The following is a 26,303-nucleotide window of genomic DNA, read 5'->3' on the forward strand; positions in this document are numbered from 1 at the left end:
GAGAGAGAGAGAGAGAGAGAGAGAGAGAGAGAGAGAGAGAGAGAGAGTATGGGTGAAAGCATGACTGAGATGGAGGGAAAGAACGGAGAACGCTAGAATGCAATGGCAAAGAGATGCATGGAACAGGGAGAAATGTTACAGCAGAGCATTGCATCAGCAGCAGCAGCATTTGATATGGCTCATATCTCAGCTGCTTGACAATTCACTATCGCATAAATCGCTTCAGTCAATTTTCTGTCATTTCTCTTGACTTCTCGCTTTCTATGACTTTTTCTCTCGTTTTTTTTTTCTTCTTCCCTCTCTCGCCGTCTCTCTCTCTCTCTCTCTCCTGCACTCTTTTAGTCTTTGCCTTTCTTCTTTTCCCTCTCCCACCGTTGAACCCATTATGGAAAGAGACGGCGAGTCATCGCGCAGTTGCAATATGCACACCGGTCAATGCACGATGTAACGGGCAGCCAGTGCGTTGCATCTTATCGGCAATGGTGCGAGTGAGAGCAGGAGCAAGAAAGCGAAATAGAGTTCGGTGTGCACTTGCGTTTGCATTCAATGAATGCGGTTTATGCGAATCGCTTAATTTGAATGAAAATCCACATTTGATTGCTACTTCCGTCTCTTTTGCCACTCACACAGACACAGACACAGCCATCAAACGACACAGCGAGAAAAAAAACCACCAAGAGAGTGTGTGATAAAACGCGAATGAAGAGAGAAGAGGAAAAAAAGCGGTGAACAGTTCGTTATGTGAACTATGTGATTGCACGTCCATGCCGCGCGCGCGTCACTCCATGCAATGAGCATATCAAGGAAAAAAAAATTGCTGTTCTTATGCTTTGCTCAATTCTACCTAACTTGACTCTTGAGCTTCGCTCAATTCTCTCGAAAGGTATTCATTTTTAGCTCGACGAATTGCGGATTATACAAAATGGCATTGTTGGTGGGTGGAAATGCTAAGCGTTTGCCAAGCGCCAACAACATCAAAACCACAGAAAATTCCATTTTCGCACCCAATTTTCCCGATTCAAATTGACAACATTGGCTTTTATACTATGTACGATCGATATGTATCTATTTCCATCAGATATTTTTAGAAGTGCATACATAACATTTTAAAGGACAAAAGGTCGTAGTCAGCTGTAAAGTTTATATATATACACCATTGTATATCTGTGCATAACGATAAAATAACTGTGTGTTTCAGCTAGAAAATCACATTTCTCACCAATGTTCACCTTTTGTCCATTGCAACCGGCTAGATTGGTTTGGTGCAGCGAGAGTCATTCGCTCGCGCTCCTCTTCATATTCAATTGTGTATGTGCGTTGCTCTCTCTCTCTCTCTCTCTCTCTCTCTCTCTCTCTCTCTGAGCTGTTGTCGTTGATATTGTTTCACTTTAATTTGGAGGGTAAATCAGTCTTTTCATAGTTTGACCTTTTAATGTTGACTTTCTCTCCCGCTCGCCACCAATGCATTGCCGTGGAACACGCATGCGACATATACATATAAATACCTCAATTTTATAATCAATTTCATCAACGTTGCATACTTGAACCGTTGTAATACATCGAGAAACTTCAACTGTTCGCAGAAAAAAAAGTGAATCGACAATTTCGGTTGGCTTGAATATCAACGTTGGCTTTCGACTTGAAACCAAGTCTATTTTTAGCATTGATATGAACGCTTTTCATCGGATTTCAAGTTGTCATTGTCTTTTGGATCAATTCGAACAAAGTGAGAGTTCTTTTTGTGCGGGAGAGAAAGTCTTCGATTGGAACATTTGAAGAAAGTGTACAGAAAGAGTATTTACCGAGAATGTTCCAAGTCTTTTTTTCTTTCTATAGAATGTACAGTTTTTTTTTGAAAGGACGAATATTTTTCAATCTGAAAGAAATTTTCTTTGGAAGGCTAAATTTCCTGGCAATTTTCGTTTTTTTTTTTCATTTTTGACGAGTGATAAGTGACTTTTCACTTAATTTTCGATCTGGAGAAATAACAAAGAATGTTCTCGATGTCAATTGAAATGGATTTCATGAAAGAAGTGAATAATGAAAGACCTACCAAAATTTACTGTCAATCAATCAACGGATCAAGCCGAAATGATGTCGATGTGATGACTTCAAATCGAAGTCCAAAAATGACAAGCAATTGTGCAAGCACATGTTCTCCATGTCTACATTAATCGTCGCCTGATTATGTTTTCGTTCATTTAGCAAAAATCATTCAATGACAATTGGCAGCAGCAGCTGCTGCAGCGACAGCACATAATCCGAAAATGATTCAAATGAGGAAATTCCATGATTAAGAAGAGTTGCTAATTAAAACATATCAGTTGAGTTGCACGAGGCATGCCAATTGCACTGTTTTGTTTATTCGCTTTGTGTGTTATTGTCTGAGAGAGGCATGTTCAGTTGATACACACACACACATGGTTTGAGTGATGCTATTTCCATGGATATATCCATTTTTGTTGTGTTCTTTTTGTATTTGCTCTCTCGGTTCGTGTGGCGCTCTTTTTCTTCTTCATCTCACTCTTCGTCAAGCTCATCGTTTGCATTATTTATTCAGATGTTTGTTGAATTTATAAGTGAGCCTTTATAAAGGAAGTTGAATGCATTTCAACAACAACAACAAGACGAGAGCGATTCAGATGAGAAAAAAACAAACAAAACAAACCAGTCAAAGAAAACAAAAAAACTCATTGAGCGGCCGACAAGCAAGCAGACGGGTGAGTGTACAGTGTACACATGCGCTCGCGCTCGCGCCTCTACTAGATGCGTGAATTCCATTGTGTCGAAGTGCTTATTAACTGTAATGTTACGAAAATAAATTTACTGTAAAAATGGTTCCGTCGTTTTGTCGAATCAACTGGTTTTTTTTTGTTTCTATGGATTTTAGTTTTTCATTCAAATGAATCGCCCCAATCAGAGCAAAAGAAAGCGCCTGATGATTTATTTGAAAATTCGCTTCCGACGAGATTTGCTTGCGGACAATTTTTGTTTTTGTATTGACAAACATATAAAAATTCCGTAAATATTGTGGAGTTTGTTTACAACTCGAAAAGTTCAGTTTGTACGCCCAAAAATGCATTGCTTTCATTTCACTTTGGGTTGTTTTTCAAATATGTGTCTCACATGTGCTGAATTTGGAATAATCATTTTTATTTTCAACAGATTTATCGCTTATTAAAACCGTAATTGAAGACGTAATTGATTGACATGAGAAAAAAAGGCATTTATTCCATATTTTTCGCTTAACTCCCAATTAGGACTGCATTTAGTCCAATTTTCACCGATTCCATACCGGATTTGGCTTAATTTACATCAATTCGAGGAAAAATCACCTGATTTTGCAATCAATTTCACATGAAATTAATGACTCCAATCGAAAGATACAGATTAATGAATTCGCATGCCAAAAAATATCAATCGTCTACCATCTAACACCAAATGCGATTCATTTAGAAAGTTTTGCCCATGGATTTTGTTTAGGTTTTTTTTTTTCATTCATTTTTCTGAACGTTCAATGCTCTCTACCTTCATACCAATCATTTGAAATGCATGAATTTGGACACCTCTCTGGGGTCTGTGCACTCTTTTTGTGTCTCTTGTCGAATGCTTCACGTATTTAAATGTAGAATATATATTCACTGAACGCCTTTTCGATGTTGTTGTCGGCAATAAGTTATTGCATCGTTTTGTTTCTCACTAACTCTGACTTTGAGTCTCAGTCTCTCTCCCTATCTCTCTTTCTCCCAGTGTTTTCCTTTTTCTTCCCCTTCATCTGCTTCTCCTCCTTCTTTTTTTTCTTCAACCCAGCAGCCGCGAAAAGAAAAAGAAAACCCATTTTGCTGCTTGCATTTAAAATTATGTTCGGATCAGCATTTAATGCCATTGCATTTCATGATATCAAAATATGCAATCGATCTGCGGGAATATAGTAAACAAATGGGAAATTCAATGTGAATGTGCGCCGCACTGCAGAAACTGGTTTTTATTTATATATATTTTTTAACTGGCTCTGCTGTTCGTTCGCATCGATCGCTGAAAATTGCTTATCGATCACGACTTCCAGCTTGCATACCAATCGATCATGAATTGCGATCATTACGCTACAACAACAACAACAACAACAACAACGAATTTGTTTTCCGTTGCACTTTTGTAATTTTTAACTGTGATTCTTTTTTTCACTCTAGAAAGAACTTGAACATCGGTTATTTCAAGTCATTACGGATTCATTAATTTGTTGAACTCTTTTTCTTTAATTTTCTTTTGCAGACGAGCAAAACGAGTGTTTGCATCGAGTGCCGTGGCACAGCGGCTAAGGGTCCAACCGGAACGGCCGAATTGTTGAGCTCATGCTGTGGCTGTGGTCTATCGTTACATTCGTCATGCGCCAGTAAATTGGCCAATTTGGCATCAAACATTGTTCCACTATCGATTCTTGTAAAGAAAGGTAGCAAATGGTGGTGTAAACAGTGCCAATCAACATGTAGCGCATGCAAAACGTCCGCCACATCTGCACATAGTAATAGTAAAGGAATTTGTATGCTAACCTGCTGTACTTGTGATAAGAACTATCATCTATGTTGTTTAGATCCAGTGCCTGTGAAAAAGCCAAAGTGCCCATGGAGGTAAGAATCGGTTATGTAGTTTTTTTTCTTCCCGTTTTTCATTCACATACACATGAACTAACTCTATATTCTCTTTTGTTTACTGTTCGTCGCAGGTGTCGCCATTGTTTGGAACATCATGACAATGAGTTGAAAAAATCGTCTAGTCGTAAATCAGCCAATTCACCATTATCCGCGCGAAAAAAGATCAACAAATTTCAACCACATAAAAGTGTTGATAAAAAGAAACAGCTCAGGTAATGATCAAGCGATTCGTGCATTTTGAACAAAACAACAGAAAATCCGTTCTGCTTCGAATCGAATATTTCGAAACGTTTTTCAATCGATTTCAATTGCGAAGAAGAATGACAATTGGAAAAGATTGATATCTTGAAATGTGATTGGACTCTAATTATTGGTCGAAAATTAGTTTAAATCTAAACAGAAATGACTTAAAATTTATGAAAAAAAAAATGAATCCAAACCAAAAAAAAAAAAAACTGATTTTAAATTGTTTCTAATTTTCATTTTCATGCAACACACAGAGTGGATTCGATGCTACAGAGTGCAGCGTTTCGAACGCCGGAAAATGTATCATCGTCACGAATATCGGAGCGATTGATATCGTCAACGCCACTCAACAGTAGTAGTTCGTATCAAAAGAAATCGACAAATGCACGTCGAAGAATTGTACCTGCAACGCAAACAAATCGATTGACATCGAGCGAATCGAGCGACGACGATGACGAAGACGACGACGACGATGACGATGATGAAGACGATGATGATAACGACGACGATGATGACGACGAAGAGGTGGAAGATGATGATGACAGCGAGGATGAGGAGAGTGAAAATGATGACATTGACATCGACATCGATACATCACCGCAACAGCAGCAGCAACAACAACAACAACAACAACAGCGGCGCATTTGCAACAATGATCCAGCTGATTTCACCATCAACGATACGCATTTAATGGGTAAACAAAACTTTTCCTCCTCCTCCTCCAAAATACATTCAGTTGCGTCGCGAAATTCGTCTCTAGCCATTAGTTGTCGAATTGTCGGGAATGATAATCAAGCCACGCATTCGCTACAACCACATTTAGGAAAGAATGTGCGAATGTCCAAAGAAAAGCAGAAATTCTTTCGACATTCGGCATTCAATAGCGAACGAATCCAAAAAACGTCACCCACTTCAACCAACTCAGCAACAACAAATCGAGCAGGTAACTGTCTCTCTCTGACCACCACCACCACCACCAATCCACCCATCAATCCATCCCCAAAAAAAAAAACAAAAAACACAAAACACAAACAATTAAAACACTCACTCACACATACATACACACAACCACTCCCAAAATTCTCTCGACAACAAAGAAAACAAAACAAAAGACCATTTGGTTTTTTGTTGTCTCTTTATTCGTATTATCATTTTACCCTTTTAACTTCTTTCTTTTGCTAATCATGGAATATTTGTTTTGGGAAAAATTAACATTAGCGCGACCAAATGCGGTTGAGATGCGAAACTCTCTTGTGCACAAGCTGAATGCGCGAATCAGCGCTTCGGCTTGTGCCGCGAATGTCCCGCGATTTGAGCTGCATTTTCGCACGATAGAAAAACAAAACTAAATACAAAATAAAAAAAAAACTGAATTCTTTGGTTAATTCCATGACTAATTGTGAATTGAATTGTCGCCATTTCCCCTTTTACCTACCTACCTTCCCCTATTCAAATCAATCAATTTAGCATCGAGCTCCAGCAGTGACGATGACGATGAAGAAGAGGACGATGACGATGATGAGGAAAGTGATAGCTCGTCGGAATCGTGTAGTTCGAGCAGTTCCTTTAATTCGGATAGCAGTTCGTCCAGTGATTCGGTGTCGTCAGACGATGATTCGGATGACAATGACCAAAATGCGAACGGCGCCAGTACAAACAGCAAAGCAAGCGCCACAGCGACCAAGACCAACACCACCAACACCACCAACACCGGTACCAGCAAGCGGTCTAAGGATTCGATCATTGATGCGTCCAGCACATCGTGGGGCTTTGCCGCCGAAGCGAAAAAGAATTTCGACATATTCCGTCGGTCAACGAATGCCTTAAGTGAACGTGTTTTTGGTAATTTTGATGGTGTCGACAAGGAATCACTCGTCAAAACCAGCTCCAATTCCAAGCCAAATTCACGACTCTCCGCCCAACAACAGGCAGCAGCGACGGCGGCCAATTCAAGCCTGCTAATGCCCGCATTCACCAACAACAAAGGCAATGCCAGCGATGGCAACAAAACGAGCGGCCGACGAAAAATCAAAACTCAATCACACACCAACAAAGATAACAACCATACGGATAGTCATCACCATCACCATCATCAAAAGGATGGCACTGGTCGCACTGAGAAAAAGACTGAATTTAGTAGTTTCCTTAAAACGAAAAATAATCGAAAACTGAACGCGTTTGCTGTGTGCGACAGTAGCGATGCAACGGACTCAAAAGATCTGTTCACACGACCGAAGACGAGCGGCGCCGCAGTAGCAAAAGCAACAGCGACGGCGGCGGCGGCGGCGGCATCGTCGTTGTCGTCGTCGTCGTCGTCCAGCAACGCTCTGTCTTCGTCTTCTTCGCAAAGTTTCGGTAGCAATCGTGGTAGCAATAGCAGTGCCAGCATATCCAAACTTCGTTTAAACAATAACGTACATAGTAGCAAATTAAATAAACAACAGCAAATCCACTCCGATACCACCCAGCCACCATCGTCGCGTACACATTCAAAGGACACAATGAATCAAAGAGTGGTGGCCAGTGCTACTGCAGCAACAAACAACTCCTCCTCCTCCATAAATAACAATAGCAATAGCATACGAAATAATAATACAAACAATTCAAATAATAATAAATCGCCGGGAACGCCGCGACGCGTTGCATTAGTATCGCTACCACTTGATCCGTCAAATAAAAACCGCTACGATTCATCGAGCGAAGATGATATACCCTATTTAACGACGACGCCATCAACATCACACCAATCCGATAAACATGCAAAATATTCATTGGATTTTGCGTCGCTAGTTGCAGGGATTGATTCACATACCAATGTTAATAGCGGTGCCGGCCACCATCATCACCATCACCATCATCACCATCACAAAAGCGGTGTTGGTGGTGGTGGAGGCGATGGTGGCAGCAGCAACAGCTGTGCCGGTATCCGATCAATCCCTGATCCGTTAGGAATTTCGTCAAATTATCCAATGTTGTCGTCATTGTCACCGCACACGCCACCATACAACAAAAATCAATCAATGGGTAAGAATAATCAATATTCACCATAAGCAAAAAAAAACAAACATTTACATATACCGTAAATTCGTTTAAAAAAAAAAACCAAACAAAAAAAATACCGAACCAAAAACAGAAAACATACTAACTCGAATGCACTCACACACCACTCAGAAAAAGTGTTACATGACTGATATGTATTGCATAATTTGCCTTATATTTTTTGAATTGGGAGCGAGATCATTGTGCATTCATTGATAGCTTCACAGATTGATGCTCTTCAGACGGCGTTGATTGATGCGCTGCATTCGATTTTGATATTGTTGTGCGCGTGATTAAAGGGTTGATCGTTGCAATTTGTGTATGTTATTTTTCTCTTCGCTTAAGAAGAAACAAGAGACACGCTCATCATGCGTCTTTCTCACACTCTTTATCAACGATCACACAAACACCACCACCACCACCACACACACACAAGCATTTAGTCCAAATTCGGCTCTTAATTTTATTTTGTTGTTGTCGTTTGTTGTTGTTGACTTTTTTGTTTGCTTTTATTCCGGTAAACCATTCGTAGTTTTCATAATTGAGCGTTTCGTTTTTCTTTGAATTATCCACATGCTGGGGAAGTGTGTGCGCGTGTGTGTGTGTGTGTGTGTGTGTGTGCGTGCCTGAAAGTATTTTACTTTTTGGAAAAGAAGAAGAAAAGTTTTTTTTTTCTTCCTTCGAATGGACCACATTTGAGATGTTTCCCTTTTCTTTTCGACGATCTCTTGTGCGCCACCAATGGCCAATTCGGCACGAAAACCCAACAAAGCACTCGAATGATCGATTATTTTTTCAGTAGTAGCGGTGACACCTGGCGAAACACGAACATTTTCAATTCTCTATTCCCCTCCTACCCTCTCCAAATCAACCTTCAAAAAACTTTTTCCAAAATAACACATTCTTATGAGCAAACAAACATGATTTGAATTAAGTTTGTACACTTTTTTCGTTGTTTGTTCGTCTTTTTTTTCGTGCATTAAATGTGTTATTTGGTCTCTTTGACTCCCTAAAAAAAGGAGAACACATTGGCTTATCTCGAACATATTTGGATCGGTGATCAAATCATGGACCAAACATGTCAATGTCGATCGAAATATCGATCATGTGAAAGCGATACTCACCTCTTCCCTACCTCTCTACCCAACACACTCACACTCAGAAAAATTATCAAATATCGTGTGCAATCGGTAAATTGTGGTACAAAAACAAACAAAAAAACAGAATTACCTCTACATGTGTAGTGGCAAAAAGAAGAAAAGAAAAAAAATGGGTGAAGCGAGGATATGATTTGTTTATATTGTTTTGATTTGCGGCGCCGCTATTTATTGCCAAATTGCAACCAAGCTTTTTGAAACCATGACCAATTTGAACGAAATGAATGAATCAGAAAAAAACCAAAATGATATTCGATCATGTGAGAGCTTCAATCAAACACTGCCGGGTTCGGTCGAGATCAGCTGTCAAAATAGAACCGAAAAGAAATGAAACTGATTGAGTGAAAAATGCACAACTGCAAATGAGAGTACACGTGAGAGAGAGAGAGAAAGAGCGAAAAAGAGAAAGAGAGAGAAAGCGGCAAATTTGAGTGAATGCAACGAATGAAAATGTACCATTTTGCAGTGAACAGCAATAGCACCTTCACCTAAATCAGCACAAGGAATTTCTTCAGAAAAAAAAAAACAATAACCAAAAAAGAAAGATCAAATCCAAAAGAAAAAACGAAAAAAATTGTACACTAAATTTGGTTGGCTTAGAGATGCAACAGTAACATGAATGTGGTCCATATCAATCGAGTGCGGTACATTGAAAGCAAAACACCGTGCAATTTGTATTTCGACTTTCGAGCTGACATTGTTCTCAGACACTTCAGTACCGGGCGCGCATTTTTTCGTACTATTTTTTTTCTCGTTCGCAATTTTTTCTGCTCCAAAAATGTGCACAATTGGAAATTCAATAAAAACGAACAACTCGCAAAATTCAATGATTCAATTTATTTTTTTTTTCTTTAATTCGTTTAATTTTTGATAACATTTATTTTCGTATGATAATTTGTTGTTTTCTTCTTGAAAGTTTTTTACGAATAAAAATGATTAATGGGCTGTTTTTTGTCTTGGATTTTTTTTATTCTGTTTTGAATATGATATAGAAAAACAACCGCTTCCGCCAGGCGTGACGCAAAGGGATGCCGATCTCTTCAAGGAGGTGCAAGAGAAAGCTGTCGATACGGTGACGGAGATAATGAATGCAAACGGTGGCCAAATCAATCTGGCGATTGGCCAGGGTGCGAGCAATTTAAGCACATGCCTTTTGTCATCATCATCGCTGGCGATGGCCGCACAAGCACGTTGCCCATCTGCCATCGAATTTGGCCAATGGCACATCGAAACATGGTACTCCAGCCCATTCCCACAAGAATATGCACGGTAAGGATGCGATTAATCGAATATTATGATTGGACGATGTTTTCGATATGAAAAGTTAAAATTTCAAACCTGAAATCGAACCAATCACAACGGATTTATTCTAATCACAAGCCTTTTCTTCTTCGAAACCCTTTATTTTCCAGACTACCGAAGCTGTTTCTTTGCGAATTTTGTTTGAAGTACAGCAAAAGTAAAGCGGTTTTGGATCGCCATCAGGAGAAATGCACATGGCGTCATCCGCCCGGTACCGAAATCTATCGCCGCGAAGATATTTCAGTGTTCGAAGTGGATGGCAATGTGAATAAATTGTATTGCCAAAATTTGTGCCTGCTCGCCAAACTGTTTCTCGATCACAAGACACTGTACTATGACGTTGAACCGTTTTTGTTCTATGTGATGACAAAAAATGACCGCAAGGGTTGCCATTTGGTTGGTTATTTCTCTAAGGAGAAACATTGTGCGCAAAAGTATAATGTGTCGTGTATCATGACAATGCCACAGTATCAACGACAGGGTTTTGGTCGTTTTCTGATCGATTTTAGCTATTTGCTGAGCCGGGAAGAAGGCCAGCCGGGAACACCAGAGAAACCACTTTCCGACCTGGGTCGTGTTTCATATCATGCGTATTGGAAATCGGTTGTGCTTGATTATCTGCATAAAAATCGCAACCAATCAATCACAATGCAAGCAATTGCCAATGAAACCGGTCTCTATGTGCCCGACATTGCGCTAGCGTTTCAATTATTGCATTTTGTGCGATGCATTAAGCGAGATGGTGACTTTAAGTATCAGATTCTCTTTTCGATCAATTGGGACAAAGTGAATGCATATCATGAGCGAACGCTGAAACAGAAAAATCGCATTTACATCGATCCGGAATGCTTGCGTTGGACACCATTGCTCACGCCCGCTTTGCATATGCTAAAGAGTGACTCTGAAGATGAATCGATGCACATGCAAATCGATGATAACAACAAAAGTACCTCGCCCGATCTAACATTGGCCGAAGTTGCCAACAAACGCATGAGAGGCTCGAAAAAACTGCAGCAGCCACCACCAACCGCGTCGACAACAACGCCAACGGCGAACAACATTCTAAACAAAAAGCCATTGGGTAAGACGAGATTTTTGTTATTTTCTTTGAAAGTTCGATTTTGTTTTGCTTAAATCAAAACTTGCACCCAAAATCATAGGGAATCACAAATTTAATCAAAAAATGACTAAAAATAATCTAAAACAATATCTATTCTCCTCATTCGCAGGTCGACCATCACGAAAATCCGAAGCAGCAGCTGTTCAAAAGGTTGAAAAGCCGCAATTCGAAACGCCGCCAAGTACAGCGACCCAGATTGAGATCACATCATCTGGTCGTCGTCGAATACGTCCAATGAAATTCAATGATTTCGCCGATATCAAGCCGAAAAGTGCATCGAATGAGAGTTTAGTAGCGCGCCATACGCAACCGGAGCTGGAAACGCCGCCGGTCAAAGAGCGTCGCCGTCGTCGTCGTGGCGATCGTGAAGTGATTGAAATGGGTTCACCACTCAAAGACTACGATGAGACCAAGCGAACGCGATACCATGCCAACTCGGCGAAATTAGAAGGTGAAGAACGAGCGCCAAAGCGAAAGATTTCGCTAAACGAGGATGAAATCGATGTGACCGTGCACAAGCGACAGCGAATGACGCGTGAAACGAGTGGAGCGACAACGCCAACGAGGCACACACGAGGCCGTTCAATAACAGTCGGTACCAATGTCAAAGACGATTTACCAATTGAACCGGAAAAGACGCACAAACGACGTCGAACGACTGGCATCCAATCGATCGATGAACCAACCACTTTGGAGCACATTCAAATCAAAGAGGAACCGCGAACAAATCAAGAGCTAACACGATTTGGCAAATTGATATCGTCAGCGGAAAAATCGCATCGTGAAAATCGTTTGGTTGCCCAACCGTTGATAAAATCGGAACAAATCGAAGCACCGCGTCGTGGTCGCAAACCGAAGCCAAAACAGCCAGTATTTGAATCGGACACACAATCCGAATCGACAGATGCCGGTCGAAAATTTCCGAAAGTGGGTCGACCACCACGCAATGCACGACCTAAACCTAACTACTCGAACGAACGACGATCATCGAGGAATTTGAGTACACAGGAACAACCGAATTCACCTTTGACTGGAGCCAGTACTGAGCCATCGGGCGATGAGTGTCTCAAGTCTAGCGATAAACGTACCGGACGTCGTCATCCACGACGAAGCAGTGGTGCTCATGACGAACAAGAGATGATGCAACCACCAGTCGTTGAAAATCATTCGGAAGATGATATTGACAGCGTTATCGAAGATGAACCGGTGAGTTTGAGGAAAAACAAAACGAAATTGGCCGATATATTTACAAAGGCGGCGGGAAAACGGGGCAAAAGAAAGCGTAGCTCACCAATTGTGCCGCACAATCCAAGCAAAATCCATGGACATCGAACTTCGGGCCGTATTGCTGCCGCTGCTGCTAAACGACAACCAAGCCCATCGTCTGATGGACATTACGCTTCGACGCCACATCATTCACATGGCGGTGGAGGCACCAGCAGCGATGACCAACAATTTTCCAATAAGAAACAAATGACACTACCCGAAATGATGCAAATGCAAAAGGCCAAGAATAGCGCAACGGAACAAAGGTATGAACAAAAGCAAATTTATGAACAATTTTGAAGACATATTCGAATTTTTTTTTCACATTTTCGAAAGAAAAGACTATTTGAAAACGAAATTACATTTTCTTGGAAATATATCTTAAAAATAATAAATCCTAACATAAAAATATTGAACAAAATAAAAAATAAAACTTTTTTCCCCATTTTCAGACCGATTCGTCTCAATCCAACTGTTGATCTCACAAAAGAGACGCTTGAAATTGTCAAGCCTGATACATCGGGGAAATCACAAGTTCTAGCACAGCCCGTCGAATGTGTGACACCGATCAAAGAGGAAACCAAGCCGATAGCCACAACACCCAAGTTGCGTGGCAAACGGAATGTCAACCAGGCGCCAGAGTGTGAGAAACCGCATGATGAGTACTCGGCCGAAGCCGACGATGAAATGGAAGAAGAGATAAAATTGTGCAATAAGAAAAAGCTAATGGTTGCACTGAAGGACATCAATGCCGATAAAAAATTGGTCGAAGGATCGTCGGTGAAAATGTTCTCGTTGGAACAACGTGACAAATCATTGGTCAGTTCCGTATCGGTGGCAAGTGTTTCGACAGCGCCAAAGATCGATGTGGTTCAAAGTAGCGCCGCAGTGGTTGAAAAAGTGGCACCACCTTCGGTGGAATCCATAAGCGATCGACACTCTGTTGCTGTAGCAAAGAAGACGAAGAAACAAAAGATTATCGAAAATGATGATGAACCGCTTGAAATGAGTGTGATCGAAGAGCGAAAGCGTAATGAGTTCAAGCCATCGAATGATCGTTTGGAAGAGGTGCGATCGTATGACAGTGAACGCAAGGAGAAGGATCAAAAATCTGAGGAAAAAGACACAACGAAAAACAATAAAACCGCGTTCACCACGGCTGTGGAACCGAAAATTGAACGGCCACAACCGCCTCCGCCGCCGCCGCCGTTGCCCGAAAAAGAAGATGATGCGAACGAATTGGGCAGCGATGATATGGAAATATGCGATGATACGACCAATACCACACCAGCGTATGAACCACCAAAATTCTCTTCACCACCAAAAAGCCAATACCCGTCAAAGTTGGACAGTGATACAGTGTCTGCGCCAACGCAGCCAGCACTACCAGTACAAGTGCAACGAGATTCGGTGGAAAAAGAAGCAACCGCTTTGAAACCAACCATTTCGAATGAGCCAAAAGTCAGTGAAGTGCGACCGTATTCAAGTACCTCACCAACAAAACCTCATGAGAAGTGGACGGCAAATGAACGATTACATTCAGAATCATCGTCATCAACATCGCATGAGGTGAAAAGTGTTGTGGTCAAAACCAACGAAAGCGTTGAGGAACGGTTGTCACCAATAAAAAATGCAACGTTATCAACGGTGACAACTGTTATCGGTCCGGATAAAGTGCAAGAGAATGTGGTTAAGTCACCGATTGTTGAGCTCCGGCCGAATGTCATTGTCGACGCGCAAAGTGAAACACCTCAAGAGCCACCAGTCAATCAGCAGCAGCAGCAACAACAACCGCAGCAGGTGTCGCCGGTCAAGAGCGACAAAGCCGCCGAAGAGCAACAAGTAAAAGAGAAACACGTGTCACCGGTGAAGCTGTCACCAACGATTGTGAATCCGAAAACCAGTCCAACAGTTCGCCAACCAAGCATTGAATCGAATGTACCGATTAAAATTGATACAGCATCTGATAAAGAGACCAGCCCAAGTAAAAATATCCGGATCAATTCTGCGTCGGATCTCGAACCCGATGCCGATGTGAGCAAATCCAAGGTGGCCACGAATCGAACGGAACACATTTCACCACGTGAAAAGGCACAACAATGTCAAGCAGCCGCTGCCACTGCCGCAGCAGCTGTTGTCCAACAGTCGAGCCCGGAAAAAGCGCGTGATTCCAAGAACAGTGTGATTAAATCGGTGATCGAACCGCTGAATACAGTGCCAAGTGTGGATTGTGTGCCATTGAGCGGTTCAACGGTGGGTGTGTCAAAAAACGATGAAACCAAAACGACAACGCAGGATTTTTGTCAACGCATTGATCCAAACAAAACACCACAGTGTGTAGGTAATTCGGATGGCAAAGTGGAAACGAAGCATGAACCATTCAAAATGGATCACAGTTCACCACCCGCATCATCATCAATGTCGTCGACAACGTCGTCGTCGTCGTCGTTGGCAGTAGAAAAACCGTTACATGGCGTGCCGGAAACGGTGAAAACACAACCCAAAGACACTGGCATCATTCAACCGAAAGAGGAACCAAATCGCATGGAAAGCACCACGCCCGGCCCAAATTCGGCCAATGGCAATCAACCGCCAAGTGAATCCAGCAAGAATCGGTACAAACAACAACAGGCGAGTGCAAAGCAAAGCCATTCGTCGAATAGCAAAAGTCAAAGCAGCGGCACCGATCACAAGAAGAACACATCGAGCAGTTGCAGTCAAACGTCACACTTTGATATAAAACGTGAATCAAAAACGGATATAAAAACAAAATCTGGCTACGGCAATGAGAGTACAATGCGACGCGAATCACCGACCAAACGTGAATTGACCAAACAATCGACTGGTTATGGTTCGTCATCGATGTCATCCGGATCGTCGTCGTCATCGTCAAAAAACTTTTCAAATGAATCGACATCAATGTCCGGATCGAAATCGTCTATGTCGAGCGGCTTGGGTTCAACACAAGGCAGTGCTAGTGTTGGTGGTGAAAAGAAGCACGGCAGTGCCGAAAAGAAATCAACATCCGGCGAAAAGAAGTCAAACAGTGCGGAAAAGAAAGCACCCGAAATGCGCGGCAATCTCGATGCTGATCTCAATAAGATGCGACCACAGTTTGCCATGAATCAATTGCCCAACTATCACACGGCACATCAGTATTACAATATATCACCGTGGGACGCATACAATTATCACTCGGGCTATAATATGCATTTGGATCCAACCACACAAAAATCACCCACCAAATTTCATAAAGATTTGGCCAATTCCATGTACGGTGGCATGACATCCAATTATTTGGCCGCCAATTCACTTGCCGCTCAACAGCAGCAACAACAACAGCAACAGAATCAACAACAAATCCAATCGAATCTACAGTATCAACATCAGCAACAGGTAAGAATGGCGATTTATGGCCTTTTTGTGTGTTTTTTTGTTTTTTTTTTTTTGAAATTTGATCAGAAACTCAGCGTTTTTGGATCAAATTGTGATGGATTTCAATGCAAAAATAACACACAACTCATATTACAACACATTTTCATTCACCTTTTCAGCTACAACAGTCAACGAGCAACCAAAATATCCAGCATCAATTGCAGCATCAGCAAAATCAGCAGCAAATTCAATCGAATTTGCAATTGCAACACCATCAACAACAGGTAGGATTTGGTTCATTTTCTATCAAAATTATATATCGAAATGGTTCACGTTAATTTAAATCGATTCAAGTCACTTTATGATTTTGTTCTTGAAATAATTTTTTCGTATGATTTGAACTGGAGTTGAATAAAAAGAAATGTCCATACTAACGAAATGTGTTCATTCTCACAGCAGCAACAGCCGCCGCCTCAGCATAATAATCAAATGCACAACCGTGATAAGACGTCGTCATCGTCACAGCCGCGAAAGAGTTCCAGCCATGAGCAAAAGCATTCCAACAAAAGTATTAAAGAGGAGCACATGAACAAAACCAAGGACTCGGCATCGATGTATGCAAATCAAATAAACAAAGGTGAGTCATATTTGCTTGGCTATTTCATTTGCTTTAGGGTTTTAACTCATCCAAAACATTTTTTCATATTCCTCGTGAAGAAATGAGATTGCAAGTTTGAATAGACGGACAAAAAGTAATTAAAAAAATAAAAATAAAAAAACCACCAAAAAGCAAAATTACGACAAATTTCAAATTGAATTGCTTGGAAAAGAAAAAAAAAATTCATAATAAAAAGTTCGGTAAAAATCTAACAAACTCTCCACACTTTTTCCTAAATATTTGCAGCCAAAAACCACCATCAAAAGGGTCACAATGAGAAGGCGCACGCAAATCTACAGAATAATTTGAGTCCATCACCGCATATGGTGCAAAATCAAAATGCCATGAATGCTATACCACCGCAATCGAATAATTTGCTAAATGCCAACAATGCGCTCAATCCGAATATGATGCAATCGACGAAAAATAGTTCGTTGGCCGTTGATCCGAATCAGCATCACATTCAAAATGCGCATCATCAGCAAGATTTGACGGGTAACACGACACCAAACAGCAATACGACCGAACTGAAACAGCACACCTCACCAGCCGCTGACATTCCATCGATGGGTGTGTACACACCGGATTCCACCACAAATTCGGTACACAGTTTGCATCACTATAGCCAATGTGATTTGGATGTTGCACATTTGGGCCTTGAATCACCGGCCAGCATCGCTAGCGATATTGCGTCACAGAATTCCGTGGAAAATGTTCGACCGCCAAGCGTTGTGTCACATCCACAAATGAACCAATTCTCCGACTGTTCGATCCAACAACAGCAAGCCAACCAGGCACATCTACACATGGCCATACAACACCATCAACAGCAGCAACAGCAACAATCGAATCCCGGACGCGGTTATCAACTTGGACCAAACGATATGGTCGCAATCAATAATCATCAACAGAAACAGGTAACTTAACATGAATATTGACGTTTTTTTTTTTCTTGTCGTTTGATCTCTTTGTATCTCTTGTGATTGACTCTCTTTGTTACCTCTTTATTTTGTGACGAAGAAGCCATCTTTCTGTTTTGTGCGTTTTTTTGAATCATTTTAATCGTTTATTATCTTGAAATTTCATTTTAGACCAAATTCAACGATTTTCTAACAACTCATTTGTTATTTCAGCAGCAGCAGCATATGGTTGCTCAGCAAGTTCGTGCCACGAACAATCGTTCGACAACGCCAAAGGCACGAAATACCTCGACGCCTGGCTTACAACAGCAACACGCTTCACAACGAGCACGAACTGCCACACCAAATCATACTGTGCAACAGCAAATGGTCAGCCCGGGAGCAGGTTAGTGCAGTTTTTTTTCTTTCAATATTCATTTAGTTTGAGTAGTTTTTTTTTGTCATTTTTCTGTAAATTTCAACTCAATTTTCCATTTTTTTTCTCTATACTTTTACATTGAAAATCGTCGCCATTTCTTGTCGCAAACTATTGAATTCTTGAAATGATTCAATTGAATGAAAAGAAAGAAGTTGAATGTAACTCAAAATCGAAAATGTTTTTTTTTTTTAGGTCAACAAATCCAGCAGATGTCAATGCAACAACAGGTGCACTTGCAACATCAGCAAGCTCAAAATCAACATCAAGCGCAGCAAGTTCATCAGCAGCAAAGCCTTGATGTCCAGCAAATCGATCAGTATAACAATCATTTGTCGGGAGCAGTGCACGGACATCATCAGGTGATGCACCAGCAGCACGATTATTTGGGCGTGCCACAAATGGGATCGGCACAGAATTATGCGGCCCAATCGCCAAATTCGTATGGAACATTGCCCATGACATCGGTCATTCAACATCGTATGTCTGGCAATCATTCCAATTTAACGACACACAATCCATTGCCTAGTCCACATCAACGATTGGGACCATCACCATCGTCATGCTCTGTTGGTTCAAACTTTTATGGTCAAAGTCCAAACGTTCCACCAGGTATGCATTCAACAAGATTTTTCCTTTTTTACATGTATCGATTCATTTTGAAACAACATCAAAATGCTTTAGAGAGAATCATTTCGGAATTCCGAGTTTAAAAAATGAATCGAACGTTTAAAATTGAACTTTAATCTAAACAAAAAACGAAGTTTCAGCTCTTATTTATACTGAATGTTCCATTTTCACCAACAGTATCACACACGCCGGTTCCAACGCCGACTCCAACACCTTCTGTGACGCCAACGCTGCAGCAAATGAACGCATCGGTTGGTTCAAATAATGGTGGTGCGACTGGAAACAATGCCAACTTAGCAAATCCATGCGTTGTAAGTACACAATTTGAGCTTAACTTAGTTTGAAATTCAAACTTTGAATGCAGCAAAAAATCCAAATATTAGTTTTGAAGTTTCGAACAAACATATTGGAATTTAAACAAATTCCAATCGATAATGCCCAAAAAATGCTAAAAAAATCAATTATCCTTTTCTCGCACTAGGAATCGCGAGCTGGAAATGTATCGAGCCTGTCAAAACTGCAGCAATTAACAAATGGATTGGATATCGTGCAGCCGTGCAATACGCCGCCAGCGGCTTCAATAAACCTAACGCCATCGCCGAATCATCATCCGCACAATACGATGACACCGCCGCCAGCGTCACATTTGGTCAATCAGAATCGTAATTTGCCAACGCCACCGAGTGCCGCTCAAATTCCATCGATACCCTATCACAAGTACCATTATTCTAGTAATATTTCGCATATGCCACCGAATCCAAGTCCAAATTTACCACCGAATTTACCATCAAATTTGGCACCAAACACGCAACGATCGCGAACAGCACGAAATACACCTTCGGCAAATCTAATCTCACCCTATGGTTCGGCATTGAATGGTTATCGAATGACCACACAACAGCCAAGTAGCTATATTGCCAATTCAGCGGCCGGTTTTAATCCGGGCCAATTACAAATCACCAACATGGCCAATGTAATGAACATGCAGTCACAGTATCAGGATCCGGCTGCGTTGCAACGTGCCGCAGCTGTTCAACAAAATTCCATGTACTCCACCTATCCATATATGCTGAATGCAAATCCGATGCGCAGATGAGGTCAGGTTTGCGTGAAGATCGAAGATACGTGCGACGATGATTTCTAGCCATCACTTCAAGCCACACAAATCGATGAAGACTTGACAAACTTCAGCCATTGACATCGTTTTTCTCAATTTATGACACATGAACTATGACACGCCATCATCCAATGAAATATTCCAAACGAATATGATGATGAAATGAAGGGGAAACAGCTTTAGAGAAACAAAATTTAACAAACACAAAACAAAAATAACCGAAAAAGAGAAAAATCATGAAACAAAGTCACATAAAAAACAATCCATTCATAAGACAACTGTCGAAGAATATGTTGTTATGTATTTTAAATGAGAGCAACAAAACTGTAAATAATTATGTATTTAAGCAGGAACACGAAACAAAAAATTGGCAAAAGATGAATGCGACAATTTTGAAAGAAGTAAGGAAAAGATAAACATTTCAAAGGTGAAATGAAAAAGTGAAAAGTAAAAAAAAAAAGTGAAAGAAAAAATCGACAAAGAAATTAAAGAAAGGAAAAATGAATCCCACTAGAGAGCTACGTTTGAATGAAATGTGTATGTTCATTTATTATTATTTCTTCTTTTTGATCCACACAAATATTTTCTTCTCTGGAGCGTTGTATTCTTGAATAAATTTTTTTTTATATTATTATCATTATTATTATTATTATTGGTTTAGTTATGCTGCTGGGCGCACACAGAGAGTCCCAGTCATTACGTTTATCTGAATATCTTATGCTATTATTTATTTTTAATTATCTAAGTGGTTATGATTATGTATTTACGCGCTACCTACTACGAACTAAAACACAAATCACAACCGATCACAAGGATATCGGCCAAATTGGCCGGTCAATAGACAAATGACATGCAAAAAAAAAAATGAAAATATGAACACCGAAGAAAAATCGAAAATGTTACCGTTCACATAATTTCCAATTAATTTTTTTTAGTAGCAACAGCAAAGAAAATGAAATATCGAAAAGCAATAATTAAATCCCGCAAGAAGAAACCGTTTTGCTTGATTATTTGTTTTCGATATTTTGCCGTGTGTGAATACGGTAATTTATTCTATTCTCCTTCGATCAAAATCCTCATCGAGATTTTTGTTTTCCTTTCTTTTAATCATCGTTCTTCATTTTTATTTTATTCCACAATTTTGTTATCGTTTCCATTCAAACTTTCGAAATTGTTGATCAATTGATCAACTTAAACCTAGTGGATGGAAATATGCCAGTGGTACCATTCATTGAATCCAACATTTATTTGGATGCCAACAATGGACAGTGTCCATTGGACACACCATCATTGAGCACTACCATAAATGGATAAAAAAAAACAGCAAATAAGCAAACACAAATTTCTTACACTTTCTCGTCCGCTCTCACAACTAAAACACGGAGGACAAACAACAATGAGAATAATGAACACAGACACACACAAATCTAACACGTTATTTAATTATATCATAGAAATCTATATTACTTAATGAGTCTATTTAATAGAAATACAACAGCGAAAATGAATAAATGAATTCAACAACATCAACTAACTGAGAGAAGGGAATAAATTCATACATTTAATAAATAATAATGCAAGACTACAGTAATCGGAGTCGAATCAATCAAACAAAAACACAAACATAAATCTAATGATGAACACATACATGGATTAGGAGAAGATGTAATTTAAAAGTAAAATGAAATGAGCAAAATAAAGAGAAAAAAAACACAATGCCTATACAAATCTAAACATTTAGAACAAGTCGAAACGTAAGTCTTACAACACAAAAAAAAAACACAAATTATATTTGACAAAAATAAATTATAAACCACAAAGAAATGAAATATAAAAACAAACAAAAAATGAGTTGAATATAGAAATTTTCACAACGATTTGTATTTATTTACATCTTTTTTTCAGAGAAATAAATTTGAGTGATGAAAGTGATTTGAATTCTGATGCCATTTTCTCGAAATTCGTCGGGAAAATGTCAAGTGGCAAATGTTTCAGGAGACCGCTTCTTATTCTTAGTTTTTCCGGTTTTCAAATATATTCTTATATCTTCTCTTCAAAAAAATCCACTATTCGATCTGATTTGCGTTCTTTGTACCGAATATGGTAAATAACACGAAAAAAATGCATGAAAGGTTGGAAACTGGATAACATAAGATTTGGAAAAAACTCAAAAAATTAGCGCAAATGAAACAAAATAAAATGTTAAATGATGAAAAAAGTATTTCCAAATTGGTATAAATTTGAATTCAATCAAAACATAAGGTTGCGTTCAGAACAATGTCAACTTCACTTGAATACAAACAAGGATCTGCCAAGTCCATTGTTTACTAATTACAAAAGCATGCACTTTGCACTCAGTCGTTAGTCGTTCATCACATAGGTCGGTGCATAAACTTTTCTGTGTATTTTTTTTTTTCAAGTTTCATTGCGAATGACGGTGATGACCACACAAAACATCAGCCGGTACATTTTGACACAGGAACCAAATAAAAATATATTTTTAAAAAATATGTAAGTATTTTGTTCTGAGTTTGTTTCATTTTGGTTTATTTTGTGTACATTCGAATAAATCTGCATATGTTTTTTGAATGAAAGAATTCATTCCTGTTTATTGTAAATTTATTTCTAGTTTGGTTGAGAATTTTCATTATGGCAAAATACAGAAAGGGACAGTCGTTTGGAAAGCGTCGTAAATTCAAAGTAAACGGTGGACAAATGGCAACGGAAGAGAATACCAACTCTTTTCCCTTAAAAGCAATCGTCGACATCAACAATGACTGTCTGGAGCACGTGTTTGAGTATTTGGACTTTCCTGACCTAATTAACTTGGCTGAAGCGAACAAGCATCTTTCTGTAGCAGCCGAAACAGTGTTTGTTCGGAAACTCAAGGGGAGATTGATAGCGGTTGATATTAACGAATATATAGATTTTTCTGAGTATTTTTTTAATTATAAGTACCCTGATATAAGCATTTACGATGATGCAATTTGTATACACGTATTGCTGTTAGCTTTCAGAGCCATACGCGTTTTCGGTCAAAGTATCTCGAAAATACGTTTAAAAATTCAAAGAAATTTTTTTATTCGAGAAAAATTCGTTATTCACCTCAACGAATACTGTCACAAGACGCTGAACACATTCCAAATTTTTGGGGAACATCCACACATTTTGGGTGTCGTAAAACATCCATTCGAAAATGTCGAAAAATTCTCGTATCATCATGGCATACTAGGATCCGGATGTGAACATTTTAATCGACTTTTTCCACGTTTACGTCAACTAGCATTCATCGACAATGAAATTGTGGAATGGAATTACATTTCCAAGCCATTTCCGCACTTGGATTCCTTCACCTTTAATTACTATGTTGGCTACACAATGGATAATTTATTGAGATTAAATTTGTGCGAAGTTGATTTGAAAAGAATCACATCTTTGAATCCACACATTCAGAGTTGCTCATTAAAGGGATGTTTGAATCCGCGATTTTGGCAAGTTATCAACACACAACTCGAACATTTAAACACCGTTTCATTATGTTATTCGCCTCAGCATGTTGAACACTTCCAAGGTTCACATATTCGGTTCAATAATGTTGAAACATTGGATGTGCACTGCATATATGGTTCCAGTACAGTCAGTCCAATTGATGTGTTCTCTTTCAATCGTCTAAAGAATATGACAGTACAGTGCTATGAACACCAACTGGAAGAGTGGTTAGACTTCATTCTAGCACATCCAACAATAGAAGTACTTGTAATAGGTTTGATGACAATATTTGAAAAACATCTAACATGCTTCAAAATATTACACCAAAAACTGAATGAAGTGAGAGAAATTACGAAAATTATTACGGTACGGATTTGTGGATTTGGATTCTTCGAGGAGGGCTTTTGGAAATGTTATTTGCTAAAATTGAAGGAATATTTAGAAGCTCAAAAGTGGTTTGATAAGTTTTCTCTGCTTCTTGGTCAGGGAGATGAGCTGCCATTTTCAGAAATTGAAGATTTCTGGAAAAATACTCTGCAAATGAAAAACTATAAAATCAAAAATCACGTCTTAATTGATGAACCTTATGTTGAATTTGAAAAATGTGAATTGGAAATATAAATTTCGAGTAGCACCCGAAGTTTTCGAATTCAAATTACTATAAATGAGATTATAATTAGTCAAAATTATAAAATAAGTGAAATACATAAAAATTGTTTGTAAAAAAAACAACTCTGTTTGTTGAACAACATAGACAATTGAATGGTGATTCTAGTTCATAACGCTCGAGTCGAAATTGCAAGTATTTTCCATCCATATCCATTGTGTGATTCGCTTATGATCAGTAGAAAATTGTCTGCATTTCCTTTTATTTTCAAAATAAAAAATGCATGAAAAGTTGAAAGCTGAATGAAATAAGACTTGGAAAAACTTGAAAAAAATTGGCGCAAACAAAATAAAATGTAAAATGATGAAAAAAAAGTATTTCCAAATTGGTATAAATTAGAATTCAATCGAAAAATAAGGTTGCGTTCAGAACAACGTCAACTTCACCCAAATAGAACAAGGATCTGTCAAGTCTTGCACTTTGTACACAGCCGTTAATCCTTGTGCGTTAGTCGTTCGTTACACGTTCAGCGCATTCACTTTTCTTGGTGTTTTTTTATTTATTAAAGTTTTCATTCTGAGTCGCGTGTCGGTAAGATATTTTTGCATTTTAACGCTTCATCAAAACATTCAAAAATTAAATTGATTAAATTTTGTGACTTTTTGTAGTAATGGGCTGTATGCAGACGGTGTTTTCAAAAATAAACGAGCAAGAAACCGAAGCCGATGCACCAAAAAGACCAAAATTATCTATCGAGGATCAAAAAGGAATAAACCAGTTGCCAATTGCTGGTCCATCAAATGGACAGCCACCGCCGAAAATCTTCAAGTTGGACATCGATTGAATGGACGAAATATTCGAGTATTTGTCACTGCAAGACCTGGATGCATTTGCCCAAACATGCAAAGCGATGCACAAAGTGGCCGGTGAATATTTCAAACGAAACTATTCAAATGCTCATATAGTCATGGAAGAATATAGGCCTGAGTTGATTGGAATTGGTGCAACAAGTTATTCATCGTTAACGTTAAGTAAATTTGTTACAGAAATCCATTTCGAAGGATGGATTCCAGAGTCCTTTCTCTATTTTTCTTTGCATTTTCACGAATTCGAAGCGATTAACAGTCTTTGGCTTACAAAAACTCAATTAAATGAACAAACGATAGACACACTCAACGGAATTCTTCCCAAACTTGAAAAGATAATAATTTTGGAAATTGATTTAAAAGTTAATTTATATGACAGCCTATTGAAACGTTGCAATAATCTAAAGTGTCTTTTTTTGCTTCACACACCTTCTCAACCTGGGGCCCAACCCGCAATACTTGAACCACATTCATGGATGCGCCAGAAATATCCAAAACTCGAACACTTCGGACTCGCCTGGGTTCCTTCGATAGATGACTTGGAATTGTTTTTCCAAAATAATCCAAACATTCGAACTTTTTTAACTAATGCAGAATTTATCTGGAACCACCGACACGAATTCATGAATTGCAATGTTCATCTGGATTTTTTAAGATTTTTTCTTACCATTTTGAAGATTGTTGAATGAACTTCATGAACGAAAGTTCTACAGACGTCTGTCTATTCCTCTGGATTTTCCCGATGATCAACTTACGACTGATGACAGTTTTAGTGCTGGTTTTGCTTCCCTTTATGGCCTTGAGCAGTCAGTCATTGAAGATGAAACTGATTTGCTGCTCTTGCCTGATTTGCCCAATTTGAAAGGAGTGATGGTATTCAGTGAAATCAATTCATTGGAACCGATTCCAAAGAAATTCGCGAATCTTCAACGACTTTACATTAAAAATGCGAATGACGAAACTATTTTGACAATCATTCTTGGATTACCAAAATTAAAGACCCTGGTATTGTTTTATGATTAAGATACTGTGAAAAATAGTCTGAAATTGCGAACGCTTAACACGGAGCGCCAAAAAATGTTCGAGGCACAAAAAGTGACAATCCGTGTTCAAGAGGAGGTTTTCTTGAGAACGAAATGGAGCATCGCAAACGGAGATACCAACTTACAAATGGTTGAAATAAAACAGATTGCATCATATCAAAGGGATAAAATGCTTTTCAAAGACTATTTGTAATTTTGACCCATTCATTATGTACATTTGTTATGGAGCTCTAGGATGAGTTCTACATAGTTTAATTGAAAAATGGCAATATGCCAAATGCCGACACGAAAGATTTTTAAATTTTCTTTTGTTATATTTTTTCACATTTTGTAAACTAGTATAAACACAAGTTCTCTGGACACTTTTGAGATATGTCGTTATATAAAAACAAACAAAAAAT

The 26,303-nt window shown here is 39.1% G+C and overlaps 1 protein-coding gene across 27 annotated transcripts in view; it reads left to right on the forward strand.

Moving 5' to 3' along the window:
• LOC129576051 (histone acetyltransferase KAT6A-like) overlaps window positions 1-20,308 on the forward strand; it is a 37,085-nt gene extending 16,777 nt beyond the window's left edge. For 2 of the 27 annotated variants that reach the window (XM_055460473.1, XM_055460474.1), the window contains exons 3-17: window positions 4,273-4,628; window positions 4,724-4,864; window positions 5,153-5,841; window positions 6,366-7,922; window positions 10,087-10,363; window positions 10,507-11,477; window positions 11,626-13,048; window positions 13,235-16,178; window positions 16,337-16,441; window positions 16,614-16,794; window positions 17,062-17,732; window positions 17,907-18,120; window positions 18,346-18,762; window positions 18,958-19,091; window positions 19,262-20,308. In XM_055460473.1, coding sequence (XP_055316448.1) covers window positions 4,273-4,628; window positions 4,724-4,864; window positions 5,153-5,841; window positions 6,366-7,922; window positions 10,087-10,363; window positions 10,507-11,477; window positions 11,626-13,048; window positions 13,235-16,178; window positions 16,337-16,441; window positions 16,614-16,794; window positions 17,062-17,732; window positions 17,907-18,120; window positions 18,346-18,762; window positions 18,958-19,091; window positions 19,262-19,876 — 10,695 coding nt within the window. In that variant the 3' untranslated portion in view covers window positions 19,877-20,308. The remainder of the gene's footprint in view (window positions 1-4,272; window positions 4,629-4,723; window positions 4,865-5,152; window positions 5,842-6,365; window positions 7,923-10,086; window positions 10,364-10,506; window positions 11,478-11,625; window positions 13,049-13,234; window positions 16,179-16,336; window positions 16,442-16,613; window positions 16,795-17,061; window positions 17,733-17,906; window positions 18,121-18,345; window positions 18,763-18,957; window positions 19,092-19,261) is intronic. The other 25 variants (XM_055460481.1, XM_055460482.1, XM_055460491.1 and 22 more) reach the window with 18 other exon arrangements.
• Window positions 20,309-26,303: the final 5,995 nt, after the last annotated feature.

This window comes from Sitodiplosis mosellana, unplaced genomic scaffold, assembly GCF_009176505.1.
Source record: "Sitodiplosis mosellana isolate CC-2019 unplaced genomic scaffold, AAFC_SMos_1.0 Smas_scaffold_6170, whole genome shotgun sequence".
NCBI lineage: Eukaryota > Metazoa > Arthropoda > Insecta > Diptera > Cecidomyiidae > Sitodiplosis > Sitodiplosis mosellana.